The following is a 22,249-nucleotide window of genomic DNA, read 5'->3' on the forward strand; positions in this document are numbered from 1 at the left end:
ATGACAAAGAAGCAATGAATTCTGCTCAGGGTCAAGCAGGTCTGAAAAGGCTACAAAGTGATCTTCAAATTGACCAGGAAAGGTTCAAGGGGAAGAAAGGGCAAAGGACAGGAAGCAGCTGCCCTTGCAGAGAGAAGAGCAGGTGTACATGGCAGAGCACAGCACGGGCAGGAAAACGGGAGTTTGGTTTTGGCTTCTGCTCACCTTCTCATCCATGAGATATTGCTGGTCAAATTCTAAGGAGTAAAACTCAATGGGAAAGTCACAGGGATTCTTCACCACCACCTCGGCCTCATCTCCAGGTGCATAAGGCAGCAGTGGCCCCAGCTCTAGAACGGAAGGACTGAATTCCAGGCGTGGCTCTAAGCCTTGCCCCTGCGCCAGCAGCGTGAGCTTTTGAGCACTCTGGGCAATCTGAAACGCCAGGGACTGACTGTAGAATTTCTGGAAAACATAAAAACAAAACAAGTATCTGAATTTTTTCTGTTACATGCCACGTAAAACTGAAATTGATCCTATTTTGATTAAAATAATAAAAAAAACTTTTCTTATAAAATAGCATAAGGACAATTTCTATTACAGTATTAATACTGCATATCTAGCACGCCAGGCACTGTACCCATGCTTTGTTACCTGCAGAAGGCCTTCTAGTGCCATGTTTAAATCCCTCAGACCCCCAGTGTATTTAGATGTCCTGCTGCTACTACCTGTAACTCTGGTCCTACACTTCTGGGCTCTCACTTCATGGGCCCTGCTACCCATGGGCAGAGCAGGGCAGGAAAGAGGGTTGCAGGGAAGTAATATCTTCTGGGAGCAGCCCTCAACCAATGACTCTCACTCCCTCACTCCTGGAGAGGGATAATCCTGAAATATGTATTTTGTATATTTTCTCACTTTCCAGTGGCATTAAGCTCCAGTCTCCAAGGTAGCTTGCTCACATGCCCTATTAGCTGCTTTACTTTCCCTTATCACCTACTTTTCTATGGTATTCCCTACACTTCTCAAATAATCTGTTTGCCTTCAAAAATGTCCCCTGGCATATTTTGTGAAGAACCTGAATTAACATATTTCCATTTTTTTGAATGTACAGTTAAGTGGCTGGTGAGGGATAATCAGCTATGGCATTCAGTTTATCTGATACAATTATAATCCAAATACCAGTTGAGAGTGATACCAATTATCCTAATCTGCTTTCACTGAATGAGGATTCACAGACCCCATCCCTGAAGTCCTTCAGGGTCAGGATAAGACTGGGAATTCTGCCTTTTTAACCAGATGCCCAAGTTGTTTTGATACAGCTGAGCTTGTGGCTCAGGGTTGGAGGCCATAATTGGCTACATGATGTGAAGAGCTCCCCAGCTATCTTAAGTCAAGGGAGGAGAATCAGATGGTTGGAATATGTATGAACACATACACATGTACAGAAAAATATCTACAGTTGGAGACAATAAGGGAATGAATTATTGGCTGAGAGGGTTTTTTCCATAGTTATGAGATTAGCACCTTATGATCCAAACTTCTATATTTTAATTGCTTTTTATGGAAATCTTTCTAAAACATTTCCTTCATTTCCTTGTTTTCTAACACAGGGTACTCTGAACACATAATGTCTAAGAGCTGCTAGTCTGGACATTGGTGATTTCTGATGGAGAGAGAGGTGTGAATTGTATGGGCTGCAGAGCTAACCGATTATCATATACAGCCAATAAATTCCTCTCCCAATTGGTAGAAACATTTTATTAACTTTGACCAATTCCAACTCAACATTTATAGGCCTGAACAAATTTATTTTTACTGTATTTACTGATATTTCCCTCATTCAGTAAAAAATCCAAAATCTTGAGTAAATCCCTGACAGTCTTAAGACTCTCTAAGAATGAAAAGCATAGTAATTCTATTTTATTTTAAAAGGGTTGGGGAGATTTTTATGATAGAAATGGGGACTTTATTTTAGAATCAGATATACAGTTATTCACTTTTCTTCTTTCTCACTGCAGATTCTTATGCTTTCCTCAAAGCCATTACCAGGAAAATAGGAGTTAACCACAGATATTCTAAAACTAATATCGATTTTTTTTAAAAAGAAAAACATCTTCCAAATGCCTTAAGCTTCAAGCAAGTCTTTGCAGTGTAACCTCTTGAGATCCTCTCTGGTTCTAAGTTTTTAAATTTTTTACTATGTTCTTTGTCAGGAGTAGCTTTGTACTGATGGTGTTTCACAAGAGATGTTTGTGAGGCCCAGAGAGTACATTTACCAGGAGGTGCTTACTATTATAAAAGCTACTAATGATAATAGCTAACAATTATTGAGACACTTGCTACATACATATAGAGCCATATACTGTGTATTTTATTCCACATTAATTAATGTAATCTTCAAAATGACCCTAGGAGGTACATTCCACATTAATTAATGTAATCTTCAAAATGACCCTAGGAGGTACATATTGATAATGTCCTACCTGAAACCCTGGAGGCCAGACCCTTTCAAATTCAGCTTTTTCAAAAGGTAAACTCAGTGCATATACCCTATGCTACCAAATACCCTTAGCAGGGACTGGGGCAGGTCCCCTGTAATCAAACCCATTAACATTTCTGCAGTTGCAATGTGCGTCTCTGCAAACTAAGTGGCATAAAGAATGGCTGAATAGTCTCATGTCAGTTCAGATGAGGTTTTTCTGCCCAATGAGTTTGGGTCTGAAACTTAAGAAAGTTTTTTTTTCCAATTTTGGAGCTTATTGGATTTCAGAATTGCAGTAAGAGATTTTTTGACCTATGATATTATTATTTTTCATTTTATCTATGAGTAAACTGAAGTCTAGAAGTTAAGTAATTTGCTCAAAGCCACGCAGCCTCTAAGTGCAGAGGCAGAAGACCACCAACCCAGGTCTACTGATAAAAGTCAATGTCTTAGATAAATCTGATTCCAGACCAAGTGCTCTTAACCACCAGGCAACACAGCTTCTACAACAACCAGAAGTACTTGAGATGTCATAACCGGGATAAAGAGCACAGGTCACTCAAAGCTTCCCTGGAGACTTAATCAAGCAAGGAATTGGAGTAAAGCTCAAAGGGATTCAGAAAGCCTGAATGAAACCACGTTTCTTTAAAGCTTACCTCTTCTTTAGGCATGAATTTCACTTGTACATTGGACCTCTCACCAGGATCCAAGATCCCAGAAGTAGGCTGGATCTCAAAGATTCGTGTCTTTGGCTTTAATTCAGCATGTAGTTTCCGCCTTAAGTACTTTGGCATGTGTTTCTCCAGCTGGTTAGTAAATATTAGACAATTAGATCATCATCTATGGAAAACTGCCTTTTCCAACCTCTATTCACTTAGCCTACATTTAATGAGGGAATGTATGGACACCAGGGATACCCAGGTGAATAAGGTATGAGCCAGACAGCATGGCCTGATTTATCTTTTAGGGCTGAGCTAAGGAACTAGATTTTATTCAAGAGACAGAGGTTGTTACTGAAAATCTTTGTGCAGGAGAGTGAAATGAGGAGAGTGAATGCCTAGAATTACCAATCTGGCTGAAATGGAGATGGAAAAAAGGGGACCCGTGGGCCACAACCCACTCACCTTGTTAAATGGCTTATGGTGGTGGACAAACCATTCGCAAGGGACTTGGAGGTGATTGGAAAGCTGCACGGTCTCTACAAGGCACTGTCCACACTGGATTGTGGCAAACTCCACTTTTCCACAGGACAGTGTCATAGTGGGAATGATCACCTTGGCTTGGAGACAGATGTGAACTGTGGGCCCTCCAACCACCTAGAGTGTGCATAAAATTGCTGTTAGCACAGAGCATGGGGTTGGGGGGAGGATCGCGGTTCTGAAATAGTAGCTGGACCAACCCAGGGTGATGGATGAGCAGAGGTAGAGGCTAGGGAGGGTCGGCTGGGCCCCACGGTACATCTTACCTTGATGGGCAGAATGACTTCTTTGTTTCCAACAGAAAGATTGGTCCCTTGTGGGTCAAATCTCACTTCAAATGTTTCCGTTTCACAGTAAGGCAGGTGCTTTACACGATCTAGCTCAGTACTGAAGCCTGGACCAAGACAAACCAAATTCTTAGTGGAAAAGAGGAACAGCAAACAGGAGCTGCTTTAGATAGAGCCCCTCTGGGGTAGGATGGGCATGTAAAGAACTGATTAATGGCCCAATAATTCTTTTGGCTGATCCCAGAAGATGCAGAGACACTACTCCAGAAAGACGGTACAGATGGCTTTGTTAGAAATGACAAGGTGCAGTGGGGAAGGGTATCCTCAGTCTGGTTACCTGTGTCATGAAGGACACGCTTTTCTGCATGGAAGGACACTGGGAAGTGACTGGTGTTGGTGATCTTGATGATATGGTTTCGGACGTCACCAAGGATGATGTAGCCAAAGTCCAGGATATACTCTGGCAGCTGGATTCTGAAACGGTTAACAAGCTCTTCTCACCAGTCACTTTTCCGAAAGTGAGAGAGAGTGAGGCTCTCTTCCACCTCCTGTGCACAATGCTATATTCTAGAACTGAGAATAACTAATGGCCCCCAAATGGAGACTAGGAACAAGACACTTCCCCCAGATGTCCTCACCGCTGTTTCAGCCATTATCTCAAAACACATTTAGCACGTGCTCTCGTGAACCTGAAACCAGGCTGCACATGGACAAAGCCAGACATTTCTGACTTTAACAGGCAGAGACCTGCCTGGTTGGCTGGATGCTAGCGGATGGCAGCTACAAGAGGCCAGCGGATTGCATTCTGAGGTGATCGACGGTCCGGTGGGCAGCACTGCTGGCTCTGCTACACTTTAAAACAAGCACAACACAGAGGGCACTCACTTGGCCAGTCTGCGGCGACTCCGATGGCTGACGTCCTCTGTGGGATTGGGGATGACTGTTTTCTGATGTTCTAAGGCATAGCTTTGAACTATAAGTCGCTCTACTTCCATCTGGAGCTGAGCATTTAATTGGAGCAAGAGAGAAGACCAAGTGAGCAAATTCTTCTAAAACAGGCATTCTCAATGTGACAATACCACTTCTAACGGGGCGAAAACTGGTTCGTAGAGGGGCAAAAAAATCTTAGCTATACCAATGGTTTGTGGCCCTCCAAAAGGCCACAGTACCTAAACAAACAATCTATCTGTGGTATTAACATATTCATAGAGGGTGGAGTGGAGGAAGCAAACTGATACATCTATACCATGAATAGTCTCAGCAGTAAAAAGAAATGAACCATTGATATTGATGGGTCTCAAGGGCATCATGCTGAATGAAAAAGCCCATCTCAAAAGGTTACACACAGTATAATTTATATAACAAGATTTTATATAACAAGATTTATATAACAAGATGAAGAATAGATTAATGGTTGCCGGGGGCAAGGGATGGGGAGATTAGGGGTGGATGTGGCTAAAGGAGTAGCGCATAAGGGCAAATACAGATTGAAAACAATAGGCTTGATTCTCCCTGTTGACAAGGGAAGAGACTTCTCACTCCCTTTTCTTAGAGCATTTACTTTAGAAAACTGGTAAGTTCTTTCTCTGTCTCTTTGAAATGTATATAAATCTTTTTACAGGCTATATCATAAGCCTCTGGTGAGCTTTACAATCCAGAGTGTCTTTCCCAAGGATCTGAACCATCTCTTGTATGTAATCATCAAGCACAATAGAGCCCTATCGCCTAGTCTTTGTGGAAGGGTGGGAGCCTAACTTCAGAGGGCTCTGTCATAAAAAAATGAGAAGTCTGGTTGCCTTTGGATGAAGCCAATTTCCTTTGGATGAAGACAGTCTAGATGGTCACCACAATTACCATGGGAATATAAGATGAACTATATATGACAAGTGGTATTGTCAAGTCCTCTAATTTGGGGACCAGTTATAGTTCTTAAGGATTACTGTTCACTATGAGAACAAGTATGTACTGGATTGTATCTGGTTGGCTATATAAAAGGCTGAGATTTCTTTCTGTCTTTGCAATCTCTTAGTGGACTGCCTGTGATATGGATCACATTCTGGTTTAATAATTATTTAATAATAAAATTGTTTTCTTTCTCTTCTACCTTTACGGGGAGATTTTTCTGGATTGGAAGGAGATTTTGTTTTTAATTCTATTTCCCCAGTAAGCACAGGGATCCTTGTGATGACAGAACCATTCAGTATCTTAATTGTGGTGGTTATGCAAATCTACAGATATGAAAAACTTCTAAAGAAACACACACACACACACACACACTCACACACACGCCCCAGTGCAACATAAAAATTGGTGAAATCTGAATAAGGCTCTGTAGCTAGTACTAATGTCAATTTCCTGCTTTTAGTAATTATACTATAAATTATGTAAGTTGTTTACCATTTGGAAAAAAACATTTTTTTTGCAACCTTGCTTGTGAATTTATTTCCAAAATATAAAAATTTAAAAAATTTTAATATTTAAAAATTTAATATCAAACTCTTCGAAGAGATAATGTTTTACATTTAATAAATTTATTTAATGGGGTATTAGAGAAAAAATGTCTTGAGGGAGTGTCAGTAAAAAGTTGAGAAATACTGTTCTGGAAGGTCCAAACCTGAAGTCCAGGGCCAGGCAGGAAAGGTTAATGTGTGAAGTGGCCCATGATAACAAAACAGAGAGCGGTGGGAACTGTGACAAACAGGGAGAGGAGCTTGCCTCACCACAGGCCTTCCCAGTCATCTAGAGTCTACAACAGCCAAGCCAACCCTACGCTTGGCTCCTGAGCCGCCAGTGGTCGGCCCCTGGCTTATGCGGGGGGACTAGCTTACTCTGCTAGTGCCATCGCGTTCTCAGAACCCCAGCCCAGGTCTGGAGGGACCGCCAGAGACCACTGTCCTAAGGCTCTGATGAGGAGACGCCTGGGAACGCGGCAGCAAGGCCGAGACACACTGCTGCCCTCATGGACAGCGGGGAGTCTGGCAGCAGGGGGCAGAGGCCAAGCACACAATGTGAGCTGGACAGGCCTGGATTCAAATCCTGGCTCTGCTGCTTGCCTTGGGAAATACACTTCACTTCTATGAGCTGTAAAACTGTAAAATTAAGATGATAATGGCACTGTACTCCTCCCTCTCCCCATTGTGAGAGGATTTAATGAAATAATAATGCAGGTCAATAGTGTGGCCCAGACTGAGTTTAAGAGTTCAATAAATGGTAGCTGTTATTATTATGATTATCCATGGAGCTAAGGTTCACTTTCAGTATCTGCAAAATAAATTAGCACAGGTGGCCTTTGGGGCTCCCAGTGTCCCCAGTGACACACCTCTTCCCCATTTTAGAACTCCCTCTTAACCAGTCTAGTGGCTCTCTAGCTACATATATAATTCTTCCCTAGGACAATATTCTCATGTCCATTTGCATTTTAAAAGAAGAGCACACAGAGAAAGCAGCCTTCAAGGTCAGAAATAGACTGTTAAGAGGAATTCCAAGGAATGGTCAGAGAGGACATTTTGGGGATTTTGCCTTCATATCCCATAGCAGGGGCGGCCTTTATGAAGCTGGGTCCCTCCCTTCCTCAGAGACCACCTCTGGGCTTGGCTCCCACCGTGGAGGCATCACATACACCTGACTGTTCCAGAACCCCTTTGGCTATGCCTCTCTCCCACTTAGCTGTTGGGTACTTAAGGTCTCTGCTTTGAATATTTCCTCTTCCCTAATCGCCCCATACATTTCCTAGGGAAGCGCATCTTTTCCTGTGATTTAAATGACCATCTGATGATTCTCAAATCATGTCCTCCATCCCCTCTCTCTCTCCAGGTCCACAGCAATGGTTCTAGCTCCCTATCAGATATCTCCACTTGGATGATGCACAGAAATCTCATGTGTGATAATGGGCCATCTGAACTCATCTCCCTTCCTCTCTCCCTCCCTAAACTTGCTTCTCCTCCTCAGTTTCCTGAGTGCCCCTTCCTTACTTTGCCATCTGAACAAATCACTAGGAGGTCACCTCCTCCTTATCCCCCATATTCAACCAATCCCTAATCCCTGACCTATCCATCTCGGAACTATTTCTTGACTCCACCTTTGTTTACACTACCTCCATCTCTCATTTAGAATGATTTGGTCAGCTTTTTAAGTAACTGATCTCGCCACATCTACTCTCATCTTCCCCAAGCCCCTGTCTTAGAGCTCCACAAGACAACCAAAAGGATCTTTTTAAGATGCAAAATCAGATTACCCGCATCCCAGTGGAAACACTTAGTGAATTCTTGTTGCCTCAGGATAAAGTTCAAAACCCTTAATAGGTTCACTAGGGGGCTGTTTACCTTTTTAGGCTCATCTTGGCTCCCTAACCTCCCTCCTTCTTTGCTTAGCTATATCTTTCTTTATCTTTCTGTTTCTCAGAAATACCATGTCCTTCTTGCCCTGGGGCCTTTGCACCTATTGTCCTTCTGCCACATACGTTCTGTGCAGAGTGAGGCTAGTCTCACCTCAAAAGACTCATCTTCAGGCATTTCCTCAGTTGTCTCAAAGTGATGGAACATTTTGTATTTGTTGCACTCTTTTTCTAGGTTTTTTCTGGCCTGATTCAAGAAGGTTTCATACTTTTCATTTCCTGTGGGGGTTGGAAAGAAAAGGATGTCAGGATGGTTAGAAATATATGAATTATGCCATAAACACAGACTCTTAGCTAAGGGTAAATCAAGTGAGAAAGGAAGTAAACTTTTGGTATCTCCTCTGCTATGTTTTCTTTGATTTACAGGGTGAGATAATTTGTGAGTGAGCTGACTTTGTATCAGAGACCTCACTACGTTTAATGACATTATGCTTTAGTGAGCTACCTACCAGCTGATTCTCAAAAACTTGATGGCAGGAACATCCTAAATCACTCGTAGGGTGACCAAGTGGATCCCAAATTATTTGGCACTTTCCCAGTTCTAGCACCGACAACTGGCTGATCTGGGAAACCCCTCATGCAGGACAAGCCCAGATGGATGGTCACTCTTTAAATTAGTTGTTGTGTTTATGAAATCTCAATGACCAAAAAGAACATTTGAGGTCACGTTGCTTTAATTACAACTAAATACGTTACAATCCCCTGAACTGGAGAGGGTAGGCAATTGGAGGAGAGATTTCAGATACCCAAGTTCACCAGAAAGCAATGCAAATTCAAATGCGTGAGTGGGTAAGGCCTGCGAAGTAATTACAGTGCCTATTAGGAAACAATAGGGAGCACTAGGACTGCAGGGGAAGTGGAGCACAGAAGACCCAACTCATGGTCTTCACATTTAAATTCTTTTAAAGCCCTGCACTGGCCAAAGCCCGTTTCTGCCTTAAGAGGCCAGCTGGGTGCCCAGTTTTCAATGGCCAGGTAAAGGTGTGCCTTCCTGACAATTATATGTGGAATTGGACTAGCTTCTGTCTAGCTGGAACTCTAGATGCTAGAGTGTGTCAGTCTTAGATTTGCTAACATTTGTGTTCATATTTTCAGGGAGCAGACAATTAGCATTTAATAGATGATTATCAACAGTTGAGTTCGTGACTCTGGGGAATGGCTAGGAGGAAAGGCTGAGATGTGAGGGCTTAGTCTGAAGCTGTTTAGGAAATGTGGATTTCAAAGAGCTTGACGAGGGATTTACAAATAAGAGTGAGAAGATTCTCTTGACCTTTGTCTAGCAAGAAAGAGCCAGAGAGAGTCTATGGCTAAAAGAGCTGTTCAGTTGAGCTCTAGGATCTGCCAGGACAGAGATATGCTGGTGCAGAGCAATGGCTCTGGAGGCCAGGTGTTATCATGAAAGCCTTGGCTAGACGTATAAGCAGACAGCAACTGTCTAAATTAGCCTCTAACCTCTGTGATGCCAAAATAAGGGGTCAGAACCTTGGTTGTCTTTCAGTGCTGTTTATATTTTGAGAATTGTACTCCTTGCAGTAAAATCAGCTTTCCTGTTCTCAACGGCCATCTGTGAGTGTGCTACTGGGAAAGGAAAACTCAGGGAGAGATTATAGCTGGAAGGAACATGTGCCAAAAGAAAAGGCCTTCGAAAGTGCAATTTCCTGATGTTTATAAATAATTCAAGGATGGCAAAACTGGCTAGGGGGTCTTAATTTGGGACTGCCATGGCCAGATGTTGTCTCACTAAACTCTAGTCACCAAGTCAATTTTAACTCTTGACTTTTTTTTTTGCAATTGAGGAATAACACCGAAGGGAACTAGTGGGGACTGCTAAGCAAATAATGCGAGTAGTCATTAACCTTCAAAGAAGCAAAGCTAAAATGCATCTTTTGTCTCCAGTGGGGAAATACAATAGTGGGTAGTAGTACCTTTGAGGTTCCTGGGGAGATCGAGGCAGATTCGGGGGAAAATTCCTTCTCCATGCAGTGTGATATTTTCTGGGTCTAGGTGGGCAATCTGTATCTGGAAACTCCTCTGAAAGACCTCAGGTACTCCGGGTAAGTAGTAAACCTTCAACACCTGCTCTTCAAGTGAACTGATAAAACCCTACACAGCAGAAAGACCAGAAGGAGCTTTAAAATTTACAATGAAGGTTTAAAATTTACAATGGACTCTTGCTTCTAGCAGTTTGATGGTCTAGATAATCACAAAGGCATATTATGCTGGTTATTCTACACTCACATTCCTCCCACAAGATTTATTTTTATGATAAAAAATTATTTTTATGAGAAAAATTCAATGAAATTTCCTTAAAACTGATAGGTTTACATAATATGTATAAGAAACTACTCCCTCCATTTGCTTCTAAAACCAATTTGGCTCATTTGTAGTCAGTGGAGAGGAGGCCCTCAGCTTTAAGGAATTACAAGGGAAGTGTGAGGACATAGTGGAAATAAACTATTCCTACAATTATGGGGAAAAAATCCACAGGTTGTTTGGTTCACTATTGTACCCCTGGTGCCTGAACAGTGTCTGGCTAATGCAGGACTCAATAAATATTTGTTTAATAAATGAGTGAAATGCTTAGGTTTATTTCTTTTTCTTACTTCTGAGGGCTCTTTAGTTTTACTTTAAAAAAAATCACACCCATAATCCTAGCAGTGGACATTTAGTGTAATCTGAAATACCTCTGGAGTGCAGCTTGTAGTTCTGAATTTGGGCTCCTCCAGTCACGGCCACCTGGCCAGCACGGGAAGGCTACTTACTGAGAGAGGCAGGATGAGTGGCACTCCAGGCACAAGGTTGTCTGGTGAAGACTGGCAGTCAGTCAGAACCTTGAACTCGAAGCCGACTTTCCCAGTGTTCTTCAGCGTGATTTCATTCTCTGTGACGTGGTCAAACAGCTTGACAGGAGAAGGGGGAGAGGAGTGACCTCTCCGTCATCCACGCTTCGGGGTGCCATTACCATCCCGACAGAGGTGGCTAGACAAACGTGCCTCCCAGACATGGATTTTATTTTTCATGATGTAGACGTAGCCAATTCCCATTTTAGTATCATAAAAAGGTGCCTATGGGGTGGGAGGAGCACTAAACCCTGGAAACCTGCTCTACCTTAGTTCTGACAATTACTGTAGTTTAGTGTGGCTGTGGGGTGAGTGTCTAACCCTAAACTTCTTCAGCACAAAGTTTCTTCACCACAAAGAACTCAGGGGAGAGGATCTTAAAGTAAGCTTTTCTATACCAAGAAGATTTGTTTTTTGTTTTTTTTTTTTTAAATAAGATTTGAGTTTAGAATTTTCTAGAATGAATTTTTCTATTTACATGGAAAGACATGGAAACAATAGGCCAGACATGTTCTTTTTCCTGAGATTTTGCTAACATAATTAAGCAGCTAACCAGAAGGTCCAACATTCACAATAGCTACTTCGGGGGTTCTTAAGACAAGCTAGGGCAAGGAAGAGCTGCTTCAAAGAATATATTCTGAGTGGAGCCAGAACCAATTGCCCAAAGGACCCTGCAGATAAGGAATGAAAGAGAATTCTATTTGGTCAATGCAATGAACAAGGTCTCGATAGATGTTGAGTGGATTTGCTTTAAGGCACAATCTTTAACCTATGAACACACATGCACACATACACACACAATTCAGTAATTATACCTGCAGTAGCTATATAATGGGGATATAACCCCCATTAAAATTTGGTAGGAGATGTCTCTGAGTATATAATACAAAACCAAATTGGAAAGAGAAGGTACAGACATAGAATTAGCTGACAATTATTCCAAAGCAAAAATTAGAAGGTACATTATATTACGGGAAAGACTAAACTTAAATCTCAAGAGCATGTAAAGTAAGAGAAAGATAATGGAGGGATGGTGAAGAGTTGGATCTTATGGTACGCATAGGTTTGAGGCTGGTGGGATAGAGGATGAGTGGGATAATATAAGAGGAAATGTGGAGGCAGGAAGGGCTGGGGTGCATTAGAGCCAGTGGGTAAACCGGCCTGGTCACAAATGAATGACTGGGCTATAATGGGGAATTATGAGAAACAAAGTTTAATGTAAGGAGCATCGGTTAAGAGAGGAGCTTAGGATGTCCTCACCCACATGGAGAAACATGGCTCTGATCCTCTGGGTGACAAGGAAAGAGACCCATGATTGAAGGCCTTCTCTGACTCAGGCACAGTATTGACCTGACACTTAAGTAAGCACAACCACCTGGTGAGATAGGCATTGCCATCACATGCTCATTTTATAGATGAGGGTTACCGAGGCTTGCAGAGGTTAGGTGATGTGCCCAAGGTCACACAGTCGGTAGGAAGTAAAACCAGGATAATATCCCAATTTTTCTGACTATAAAATGATGCTCTTTTCTCAACACTATATTGCCTTCCCAAATGCTGCTGGGGTTAGTGTTCAGGAACTGATGGGATGAAAATGCAATTTGGGGAAAATCTATCTGGCAATGACATTTAGATGGGTTAGGAGTAGGAGCTGAGAATGGGTTTTAACTCCTTGCTTCCATAGGGTCCTTGGATCAGCAGCATCAGCATCAGTGGGAAGCTTGTTAGAAATACAGATTCTCCGGCTCCACCCTGGATCCACTGAATCAGAATCTGCACTTGAATACGATTCTCAGGTGGCTGTACGCACATTACAGTCTGAGAAGAACTGCTGGAATAATTTAGGCATGATTCGATGAGCCTCTGTAGCGTGATAACCACAGTGGCAATGGGAAGGGAAAACTGACCCAGAGGGATCCTGCTGGAAGAATCGGCAAACCATGGATGCTGTAAGGATGTGGGGAGGCGAAGGAGACAGTGCAGTGGCAAATGCCTTGGAGATGGTAAACTTGAGGGACCGAGAAGGTAGTAGTGCTCCACAACGAAGAAGCTGGAATGGGCTTCTGGGTTGAGAGGGAAGATGCAAATTTTAGCGTCTAACAAGCTGAATTTCAGGAGGCAGTGAGAAAAGCAAATGAAAATGCCTGGCAAACAGTTGGCAGTGGGAGGATGATCAGGGTTAGGGAGGCAGGAGAGGGATCAAAGATGGATGATGGGTTCCCAGAGAGAACAAGGACAATGATAAAAGCATAAAATCTCCTGGTGGCTGGCAGTACCTGTAATCCGTAGTCAATGTCCTTGGTGTCGAAGGAATAGTTGACCAGGGATGCTTCTCCCCTCAGTATTATCTCGTAGGTGGGCCCTCCTTCCACTTCGCACAGAGCTTTAGCCTGCGCGACGACGTCACAGTGTCCGTAGAAGGTGAAAGATATCTGGTGGCTGCTGTGAGGCTGCAGCACTCCATAGAGGGGCAAAATGTCAAACACCTGCAGAGAAAGTCATTCTACATGAGAGCATCTATCAGGATGAAGGGCCTGCAAAAGGTAAGTTAAAGTTCAGTCAATTTACAGATTAATTCCTCACTTTAACTTGTCTGAGTCCATGAAAGGTGACTAGCCCAGCACCCTGAAAATATATGATGGTCATGGCAGTAACAGCGCTCTGGCAAGATTTAAATTTCTAACTTGGGGCACGTGAAAGAAGAGTTAGTATCGATGACTTTAGGGTCCATGGGGGGTTACTTACTTCTTCTATCCCAATAGAAAGCATTTCCTCCTGTTCAAATATCCACAGGGATTCCTGAAACTCCACCTGGCTCTGGTTTGTTTTTTCTGTTTCAGCAGAGTTCACTTTTAATTCCTAGAAATTAGAGGTGTGAGGAAAGCTAGCAAGTGCTCATACTGGGTCATTGATGTGTTCCTCCCCATCGCATACAGAAAAATGAAGTATGTTGTATATATTTTAAAATTATTGGCATACCTCATTTTATTACAGTCTACTTCATTGCGCTTTGCAGATACTGCTTGTTTGTTACAAATTGATGGTAAGACCCTCTACCACCCAAAAGATTATGACTTGCTGAAGTCTCAGATGATAAGGTTAACACTTTTTAACAATAAAGCATTTTTAAATTAAGGTATGTACATTGACTTTTTAAAGACATAATGCTGTTTTATACTTAATAGACATATAGTGTAAACATAACTTTTATATGCACTGGGAAACTGAAAAATCTCTCTATTGCGACAGTTGCTTTATTGTGGTGATCTGGAACCGAGCCTCAATATCTCCGAGTTATGTCTGTAGTACCTATTCCTATAGAGATAATTGGACAAGCACCGAAAATGGCTGTACGAGGATGTTCACTGCAGCGTTATTTATAATAGTAAAACTCTGGAAACAAGCTAAATGTCTATCTATCAATAGGGGATCATTTTAAAGTGTGTCTGACATTCTGTGCATGGGGATGATGCGATGCATATTTATAAACCAGAAATTATGTGCAAAACATATTATTGAGCGATAAAGTAGTTACATTTATGTAAAATTACATATGTCTATGTATCACACCTAAAAATGTGAGCGTGTGTAAATTCATTCAGAGATTTGCATATGCAAATAGATATATCTGGAAGGTTACTAAAATTTCAATAGTAGGTTTCTATGAATGGTGGGATTTTGAGAATTTTTGCTTTCATTTTTCTGTACTCTTGAGTTTTCTATGACACCTCTTTTGAAAATAGAAAAAAAGAATTAACATTTAAAAGATAAGTGTTTTATACACACATACATACTCATTCTAAAAAATGTGGAAAATACAGAAAGGTTCGAAAAGAGAAATACAAATCAACCATGAGATTATATTGTAGATATATGTATATATGTGTGTATATATGTATATTTATTTGTATTCTGATTTTTCAGTTGACACTGTAACATGAGCGTTGCTTCCCCGTGGGACTAAACATTCTTCACAAACATACTTAATATAGGAGATTGCTCCCAAAAAGTATGTAAAGAACCTTGTCATTTTCCGCAAAAGAGTTTCATAGTATTGCTTTGTGCAGATGTAATTTAGCTTATCCAATCAGTCTCCTATTGGTAGAGTTGTTTCCCATTTTTCTTGCTTTTACTAACAAAGCTGCAGTATACAAGAATAGTTACATGTCTTTCTGTAAATGTAAAGGTGAAGAATAATATCCTAGCAGAGGACTGTTCATTTTAAATTTTGATACACTTGACAAACTGTATGTCATAGGGGCTATGCCCATTCATACGCCTACCTACAAAGTGTGATAATGCTTGTTTATTCCCACTATACCACTACTGAGACAAACCCTGTTTTAAAAGATTATATATCAGTATGTACATACAATAATTAAAAAACTTGTTTTTGCTGTTTCTAAAGTATTACAACAAACATCTTTGTACACAAATCTTTCGATATCCCATGATTTACTTAGGCCATCACTCTAGGAGAATTTAAGGGTATGAATTTGTAAACTCTCTTGATTTCCTCTTTGTTTTTACTATGAAATTATTGAGGAAAATATTTCTCCTTTTGTAGTTCCTATCCAGGGGTTGAGAAGAACACGAGATCACCAAGGTTTAGAGGTTAAGTGGCTTTTCCATTTCAGAGAAAATCCACCTGTCAAGGTGTGTGGGCACGTGACCCTGCCTCCTACCATGGTTGCTTCCTGAGGCTCTGTGGGTGTTTGGTTGGGAAGTGACCCGGATAAAGTTTCACAGCCTCGTCACAGCCAAACCCCAGTGTTGCACTTGCTACTCTGCTTCTGGCTCTGCCTCTGTTTTATGGAAAGGACCATGGACTTGCCAACCCGCCCTAGGGAAAGGAAACCGTACATCTGTGATGACAATGGCGGGCACTTCTGTTTTTTTCGGTTCTCTCTCTTCGGACCCCAACTCTTCATCCACAAGGATAGTCCTGGGGAGTTTAATGAAATGTGGAGAATCACTCACTTGGCAGCCATCACAACACAGTCTTCATCATAACAGCCCTGTCTTCCTCCCCTTGCCCCACTGCACCCCACAGAGCAAGTGTGGCTCTCAATCAAGGGACGCCTTTCTCGGGCATCAAAGTGGTCAATTTTCTATAGGCCCCAACTCTTCTTTTGTGGCCTATCAAGCCCATGGCCAACTTAACAAGTTCTAGGAAGCTCTAGTGATTCTTCAGACAATTTGATGTGCCCCCAGTGCTCAATGTTAAGCTTCATCATTTATTGTGACATTTATTGTGAGGATATAATGTTTGACCAATTGTCGTATCTTTTTCTGCCTGCTACCCTTGACCTGATCCTGGCTGTAGACCTTGGGCAGATGGAGACACAACATAATTGGAAGGGCTCAGCCCCCCAGGATTCTGAAGCCTATGACCTCCTGAGAACAAAGATGACTTTCAATTCTGTATCCCAGATGCCTAGTCCAGGGCCGAACACAGAAGGCGTTCGTTAAACTGTTGACTGGTGAGCGGCTGGATGAATGAGGGATGAGTTTGCAAATGTAAATCAGTGCAGAGAGAAGGATCTATTTAAAAAAATTCATTCTGGCTTTGCATTTGCACTTACTTAACAAAATCATTTAGATTGACCTCAGAGGACTCTGTTGCTGGGACTGGTGGCGAGCTGGCGGATGCTGAGGTTCCTGGGACAGACTCCATCTGGGACAGGAGGGCACTGTGGGGCTCCCTTGGCCACGTCACAAATCTGCGAAGGCATGGGAAGACACAGTCACATCAGCTGTTGCAAGTCAGTGCCTGGGTGGGCTCTTGGTCTCTAAGGCCAAGTTCCAAATTTTAGAACAAGCAGGTCCAGAAGGGAACACCTTCCCTTGTTTCAATCTTAGCTGAGTTTTCACTTTCTCCTAAAAATTTGCTGACCACCCCGCCCAGTCTGGGCCCAGTATCTCTCCTATGAGCACTCACAGCCCCTGGGCTTCCCCTCTCACACTTATTTCTCCCGTCCCTGCTAGACTGTGAGCTCGCTGAGGACACTGTATCTCCTATGGCATCTAATACAGTGCCTGGAATGGAGCAAGCACTCACGCATGGCTATGAATGAACAGATGCCGGGGATCCTGCTCCCAGATAACCAGAAAGCAAGGCCAGGACTAGGATGAGGCACTCGCTCTCTGGTTCTGCACACATGTGAGCCTCTACGTGACCCTGCCTCCCACCATGGTCATGCTCGGTGCTGCGACTGCTTCACACTGGTCCTGGCCCTGCCAGTTTGCTCTGCTGCCAGTCAAGTTCTCTGAACAGAGGACAGAGGGGGAATCAGTGACTGTACCAGCTGGTGCTAAAGCCCATATATCCTGGTTTTGATGACTGGAAAGGCCTTTAAATGTCACAAAGGCCAAAGTGGTGGGGTCTCCCCTATTCTTCCTGTTTCCCTCAGGGTGCATGTAGCTTTTAAAGGACCCCTCCCCTCCCCTATCTCTGGCCCGTGATATTCATTTCAACCCAATTTCACTTATATATTCATTCTGGCCCCATATGCACTTTACTTTTTCTCAGAGGCTCCACAGAAATGTTACTTATTATATAAAGAACCCAACACTGTCCCATTTTGCCACTGAAAAAATTTTTCCTCCCTCTTAAGTTTCACAGCATTTTGTCTGCATTTCTCTTAGGATACTGTCTACTCTCTATCATGTACCTGAGTACCATTTACTAAACTTTGGGCATTCTTCTATCAACTTCATGATTTCTGCTATATTAAGTATCACCTAATAAATCGTTTTTTTACTGAGGCATAATTTATATACACAATGCACTCATTTTAAGCATATAGTTTGATGAGTTTTTACAAATACATATACACTACCATATTACATACTATTACATACACAGAATATTCCCATCACCCTAAAGAGTTCCCTTCTGTACCTACCCAGTCCATCCCCCAACCCCTACACCAAACAAATAAATCTGCTTTATATCATTATAGATTAGATATGCTTAAAGTTTCATATAAATGAAATTATAAATATGTATTCTTTCGTGTCTGACTTCTTTCACTCAGCAGATTGTTTTTAGATTCATCTATGTTACTGTGAGCAGTACTCTGTTCTTTATCCCTGAGCCGTATTCCATAGTATGGATGACTAGTGTGTTTATCCATCTTCTTGTTGATGGACACCACAGCTGTTTCCAGCCGAATAAAGTTGCTATAAACCACACTGTTCTGGGCACAGGACCCATGTTGGGCTGGGTGATGGGAAGCTCATTAAAATAAAGATTACTGAACCTCATCCTTGGGTAAATTCTGATTGAGCAGGTCTCAGGTAGGGCCCAGGATTTAGATGTTTAACAGTCTTCACAGGTGATTCTAATATCCAGCCAGATTTAGGACCTGCCATGGGTAGGAATGGCAACATGACAGCTAAGGACTGAAGCTGATAATTAATATGGGGCTATCACTCAGCCTTGCCAGCTAGGGACAGTGAAAATCAGCAGAGTGTGATTCGGAGCACTTATTAAATCACCCCAGGTCAGTGGAAACGCCTGGGGAGACTCTGCTGGATCACTGCCCCACATAATAGCACTCTCTCATTCGACATTTGCACCCCTCCGGGATGTTGTGCTGAACGGAAAAAAAAAAAAAAAAAGCTTATGGGAATATCTGTAAAGGAAAAATACAGAGCTGTAGAATGCCTGCAGACCTGAGGAAAAACAGCACCTCAGTTGACAACGATGACTGGGCAATTGGGAAGGGAGAGGTCTCTTTGGAAACAAAGAGACCAGTAAAGTAGCCCTACTGCCGACAGACGGAGCCACAGGAGACGGTGAAACTTTTATCATAATGAAGCCTTCCACTTAACATTAAGATCAAAAACTGTTCCAAAAAGCTGAAATAGAATGTTGGTAGAATTTTTGGATCAGATTTCATTTTACCCTTAGGAACAGATGATTACTTTCCTGTTATGCTGACCCAAACAGGATTAGATTCAGTTATTTTTAAAGGAGAGAGCATTGCAAACAACAAAAAAAAAGAGTCAATATTGCTCCAATTCCAGAGCTGCCCACATCAGACTCACTGGTGGAGCCAGGAAAGGAACCCTCCCTTTAGCTGTGACAGAACCACCTGAGTGTCAGACACACTGTCAACCAGCCACACCGGTTTGGGCTCAGCACTTGCCTTCTTCATATTTTATTTTCTATTTTTGGGTGAGTTAGGATCAATACCATCTTTTGTGCTGCAAACTGAAAAAAAGTCCACCGCTCTTACATCCCATTCCCCCTTTGCTGGAAGCAATGCTGCATCAAAAGAAAACCTTGAAGAACATGTTTGCATTTTAGTTAATTTTTCGTGTTGTAGTTCAGATGATATTTAGAGATGGAATGGTGTGTGTTGGACATCTGCTCAAGCCTCTGCAGTGTAGCCAAGGTCTCATAAACGGAGAAGAAGCCTTGGACTTGACATGATGACTTCAAATTCATTGGTTCATTTGGACCTGCGTTCTGGGTGTGTCCACTACAGGGGGTGAAAACAGCCATGGGCTGGATAAAAGATCCTACGGGTATGTTTTGTTTGGCTCATATGCTGTTATACACACACACACACACACACGTATATGTATACGTGTGTGTGTGTGTGTGTGTGTGTGTGTGTGTGTTTCTTGCAGTTACGACTATAGCAGATACTGGTGTTAAGCTCTCTAGGTCTCCTTCACTAGAATGGTGCACCCATCCCCTGGGTGCTGTGGGTGTTGGCTGCACCTTTCTCTGGAGCATTGCCCTGGCTAGAGCTGCCTGCAGGTTATGTCCTTCCAACCATTAGGGTGTGAGCTGTAGGCAAGGATTGCTTGATAAGAGTGAGGGCCATAAGGGCCCAGCCTCCTTGTCTCTGCGTGGGACAAGCTCTGATGCAATCACACTCCAGAGCTCCCCGTGGGCTCAGGCAGAGGTGAGACTTCTTCTGAAATCGCATCTTCCCATGGTTTTCCCTCCACTCCATACTGTCTCTTACTCTAATAGTTTCTCCTGAGAGCCTCCCTCAATAAATCCCCTGCCCAAGAATCACCACCTAGGTTATGTTTCTAGGAAATCCACTGTGGCACCGTATGATTCCAAATAAGAGAGAGCCAATTCTTGCTTCGAGGGACTCAGAGGCCAGGGGATCAGAGTCAGAGAGCGAGGAGCAGGTATAAGTCAAGGTACAAATGCTCCAGGAGCAAGAGGTGCAGAGTGCACAGTGGCTCAGAACAAGGCTGTGGGGTCAGATGGCCTGGGTTTGAATTTGACTTCCCGGCTTACACACCATGTGACCTGGTGTTAGTGACAGAACCTTGCTCATCTGATTGTTGTGAGGTTTAGTTCACCTAAAGAACTCAGCAAGGTGCCTGGGTCATAGTAAATGTCCAATGCACATGGTCTATTCTTGTGCTGGGGTTGGTGGGAATGATCATTTCTGGCATTCAGATGAGAGAAGAGTCTATTGGAGTTTAGAAGAGGGAGAGACCAACTTTCTGCGGATGCGTGGGGATGTCTTCACAAAGGAGGAGATAGTCTACCTGTATCTGGAAGGAAGAGTGGCATATTTTAGGTGAAGAGTGGAAAGGATGCATACTCTGAGGGAAAAGTATCTATAAAGGAAAAAAGATTGAGAGAACCTGGATTTTTCAGGGACAAGTGAGAAGTCTGTCTTAGAAGAGTGTGTGTAGATGCCAAATGGAAGGAAATGGTGATGATAAGGACAGTGATGAGGACAATGATGATGATGATGATGAAGACTGCAGAAGCAATGACTTGAGAGTTGGTGATGGCCAGCAGTGGAGGCAGCCATGACAGGAAGTGGGGACAGCAGCTGCTGGGACAACAGTCACGGGATGGGAGGAGTGCTGACCCTCCTCCTGCCGCTTTGTTTTCACTGTTCTCACACACCTCTTCCTCCTGGCACTGGGCAGAAGAGGCTCCGAAGCATGAACAGCAAATGTAGGGGGGACACAGGTGACTGACGGCTCTGATTGTGGCAGCCCCCACTGTCTCCTCCACTATTCTCTTATTCCCATCCCTTCTGTCAAGCCAGCTACTCAGCCTTGCTCACGACGGGCTGGGGAGGGGTAGCGGGAAGAGAACCTCAGGACGGGACCCTCGGCCCAGGGCGTGGTCCTGCCATTCCACCTCTTCACGAGCACTGGAACTTCCGCTGCATCTCCATTTCACCTCGGCGAAGGCTGCCATTACCTTTTGTCTGGATTTCTAACACTGTTTTCTATGTGAGCTTCCTGACTTTGTTTTTGTATAAATGATATAAAATAGAAAACAGCCCATTGGGCTATGTTTTCCATCACTGTTTACAATATGGCTCAGAGTTCTGGTCATTCTGGGGTTGTCCCCTTCTAATCCATGCTCCCTTCTGCAGCCCAAGTGAACTTTCTGATCATTTCATTTCCTCATTTTAAACCTTTACGAAGACCCTCCATTTTCCAGAGGAAAAAGCCCACTCCTTAGTGTGGTTTCAGAGATCCTTCATAATTAAGCTCCTCCCTCAGCCCTGCCATTTTGATAGCAAAATGAGAAACGACCCATAGCAGCCACTGGGATCCTTTCTATGCTCCTAGGTTCTGAGGTCCAGTTTGAGTTTTCAACAATCCAAGGGTATGAATATGTGCTATTCAGCATAATTAATTGCATTGTTGAGATATTTTCCCCTACAACTGTACCTAACATCGCCACTGCTTTTGACTTATAATCTGTGGGCCACTTTGAGCAAACCCCTCATCTTTATTCGTTAGAGCTTATCAGGAGTTTTTTACATTCCTGTGATTCCTCTCAGCGATCTTCTGCTTCTGTTATTTTTTTTAGCCCCTCCCTCTCCCCCTTCCCCTCCCTCTCTTCCTTTGACTACACATCACAAACCTGCTTCAGATTACAAAAGCCCGATTCCTGCTTCTAAAGGGAGATTATAATTATCACTTTAAATCACATTAAAAGTGGGCAAATTCCTGAGTCTCTCTGGGCGTAAACACAACGTCCTAGCCATGTTTCTGCCTTTGTTGCCTGGCTTTGTGGTCTTACACTTGCTGCTCCTTGCACAATGGGAAGCGAA

The 22,249-nt window shown here is 42.8% G+C and overlaps 1 protein-coding gene across 1 annotated transcript in view; it reads right to left on the reverse strand.

Annotated features, from left to right (window-relative positions):
• Positions 1-22,249, reverse strand: part of HYDIN (HYDIN, axonemal central pair apparatus protein) — a 351,593-nt gene that overhangs the window by 98,713 nt on the left and 230,631 nt on the right. The window contains exons 25-37 of the mRNA XM_023523662.1: positions 16,766-16,903; positions 16,044-16,125; positions 13,926-14,039; positions 13,457-13,666; positions 11,103-11,240; positions 10,266-10,443; positions 8,435-8,559; positions 4,833-4,948; positions 4,285-4,421; positions 3,927-4,054; positions 3,586-3,777; positions 3,118-3,267; positions 205-444 (exon numbers count right to left, since the gene is read on the reverse strand). Coding sequence (XP_023379430.1) covers positions 205-444; positions 3,118-3,267; positions 3,586-3,777; positions 3,927-4,054; positions 4,285-4,421; positions 4,833-4,948; positions 8,435-8,559; positions 10,266-10,443; positions 11,103-11,240; positions 13,457-13,666; positions 13,926-14,039; positions 16,044-16,125; positions 16,766-16,903 — 1,948 coding nt within the window. The remainder of the gene's footprint in view (positions 1-204; positions 445-3,117; positions 3,268-3,585; positions 3,778-3,926; positions 4,055-4,284; positions 4,422-4,832; positions 4,949-8,434; positions 8,560-10,265; positions 10,444-11,102; positions 11,241-13,456; positions 13,667-13,925; positions 14,040-16,043; positions 16,126-16,765; positions 16,904-22,249) is intronic.

Source organism: Pteropus vampyrus, unplaced genomic scaffold (genome assembly GCF_000151845.1).
Source record: "Pteropus vampyrus isolate Shadow unplaced genomic scaffold, Pvam_2.0 Scaffold399, whole genome shotgun sequence".
NCBI lineage: Eukaryota > Metazoa > Chordata > Mammalia > Chiroptera > Pteropodidae > Pteropus > Pteropus vampyrus.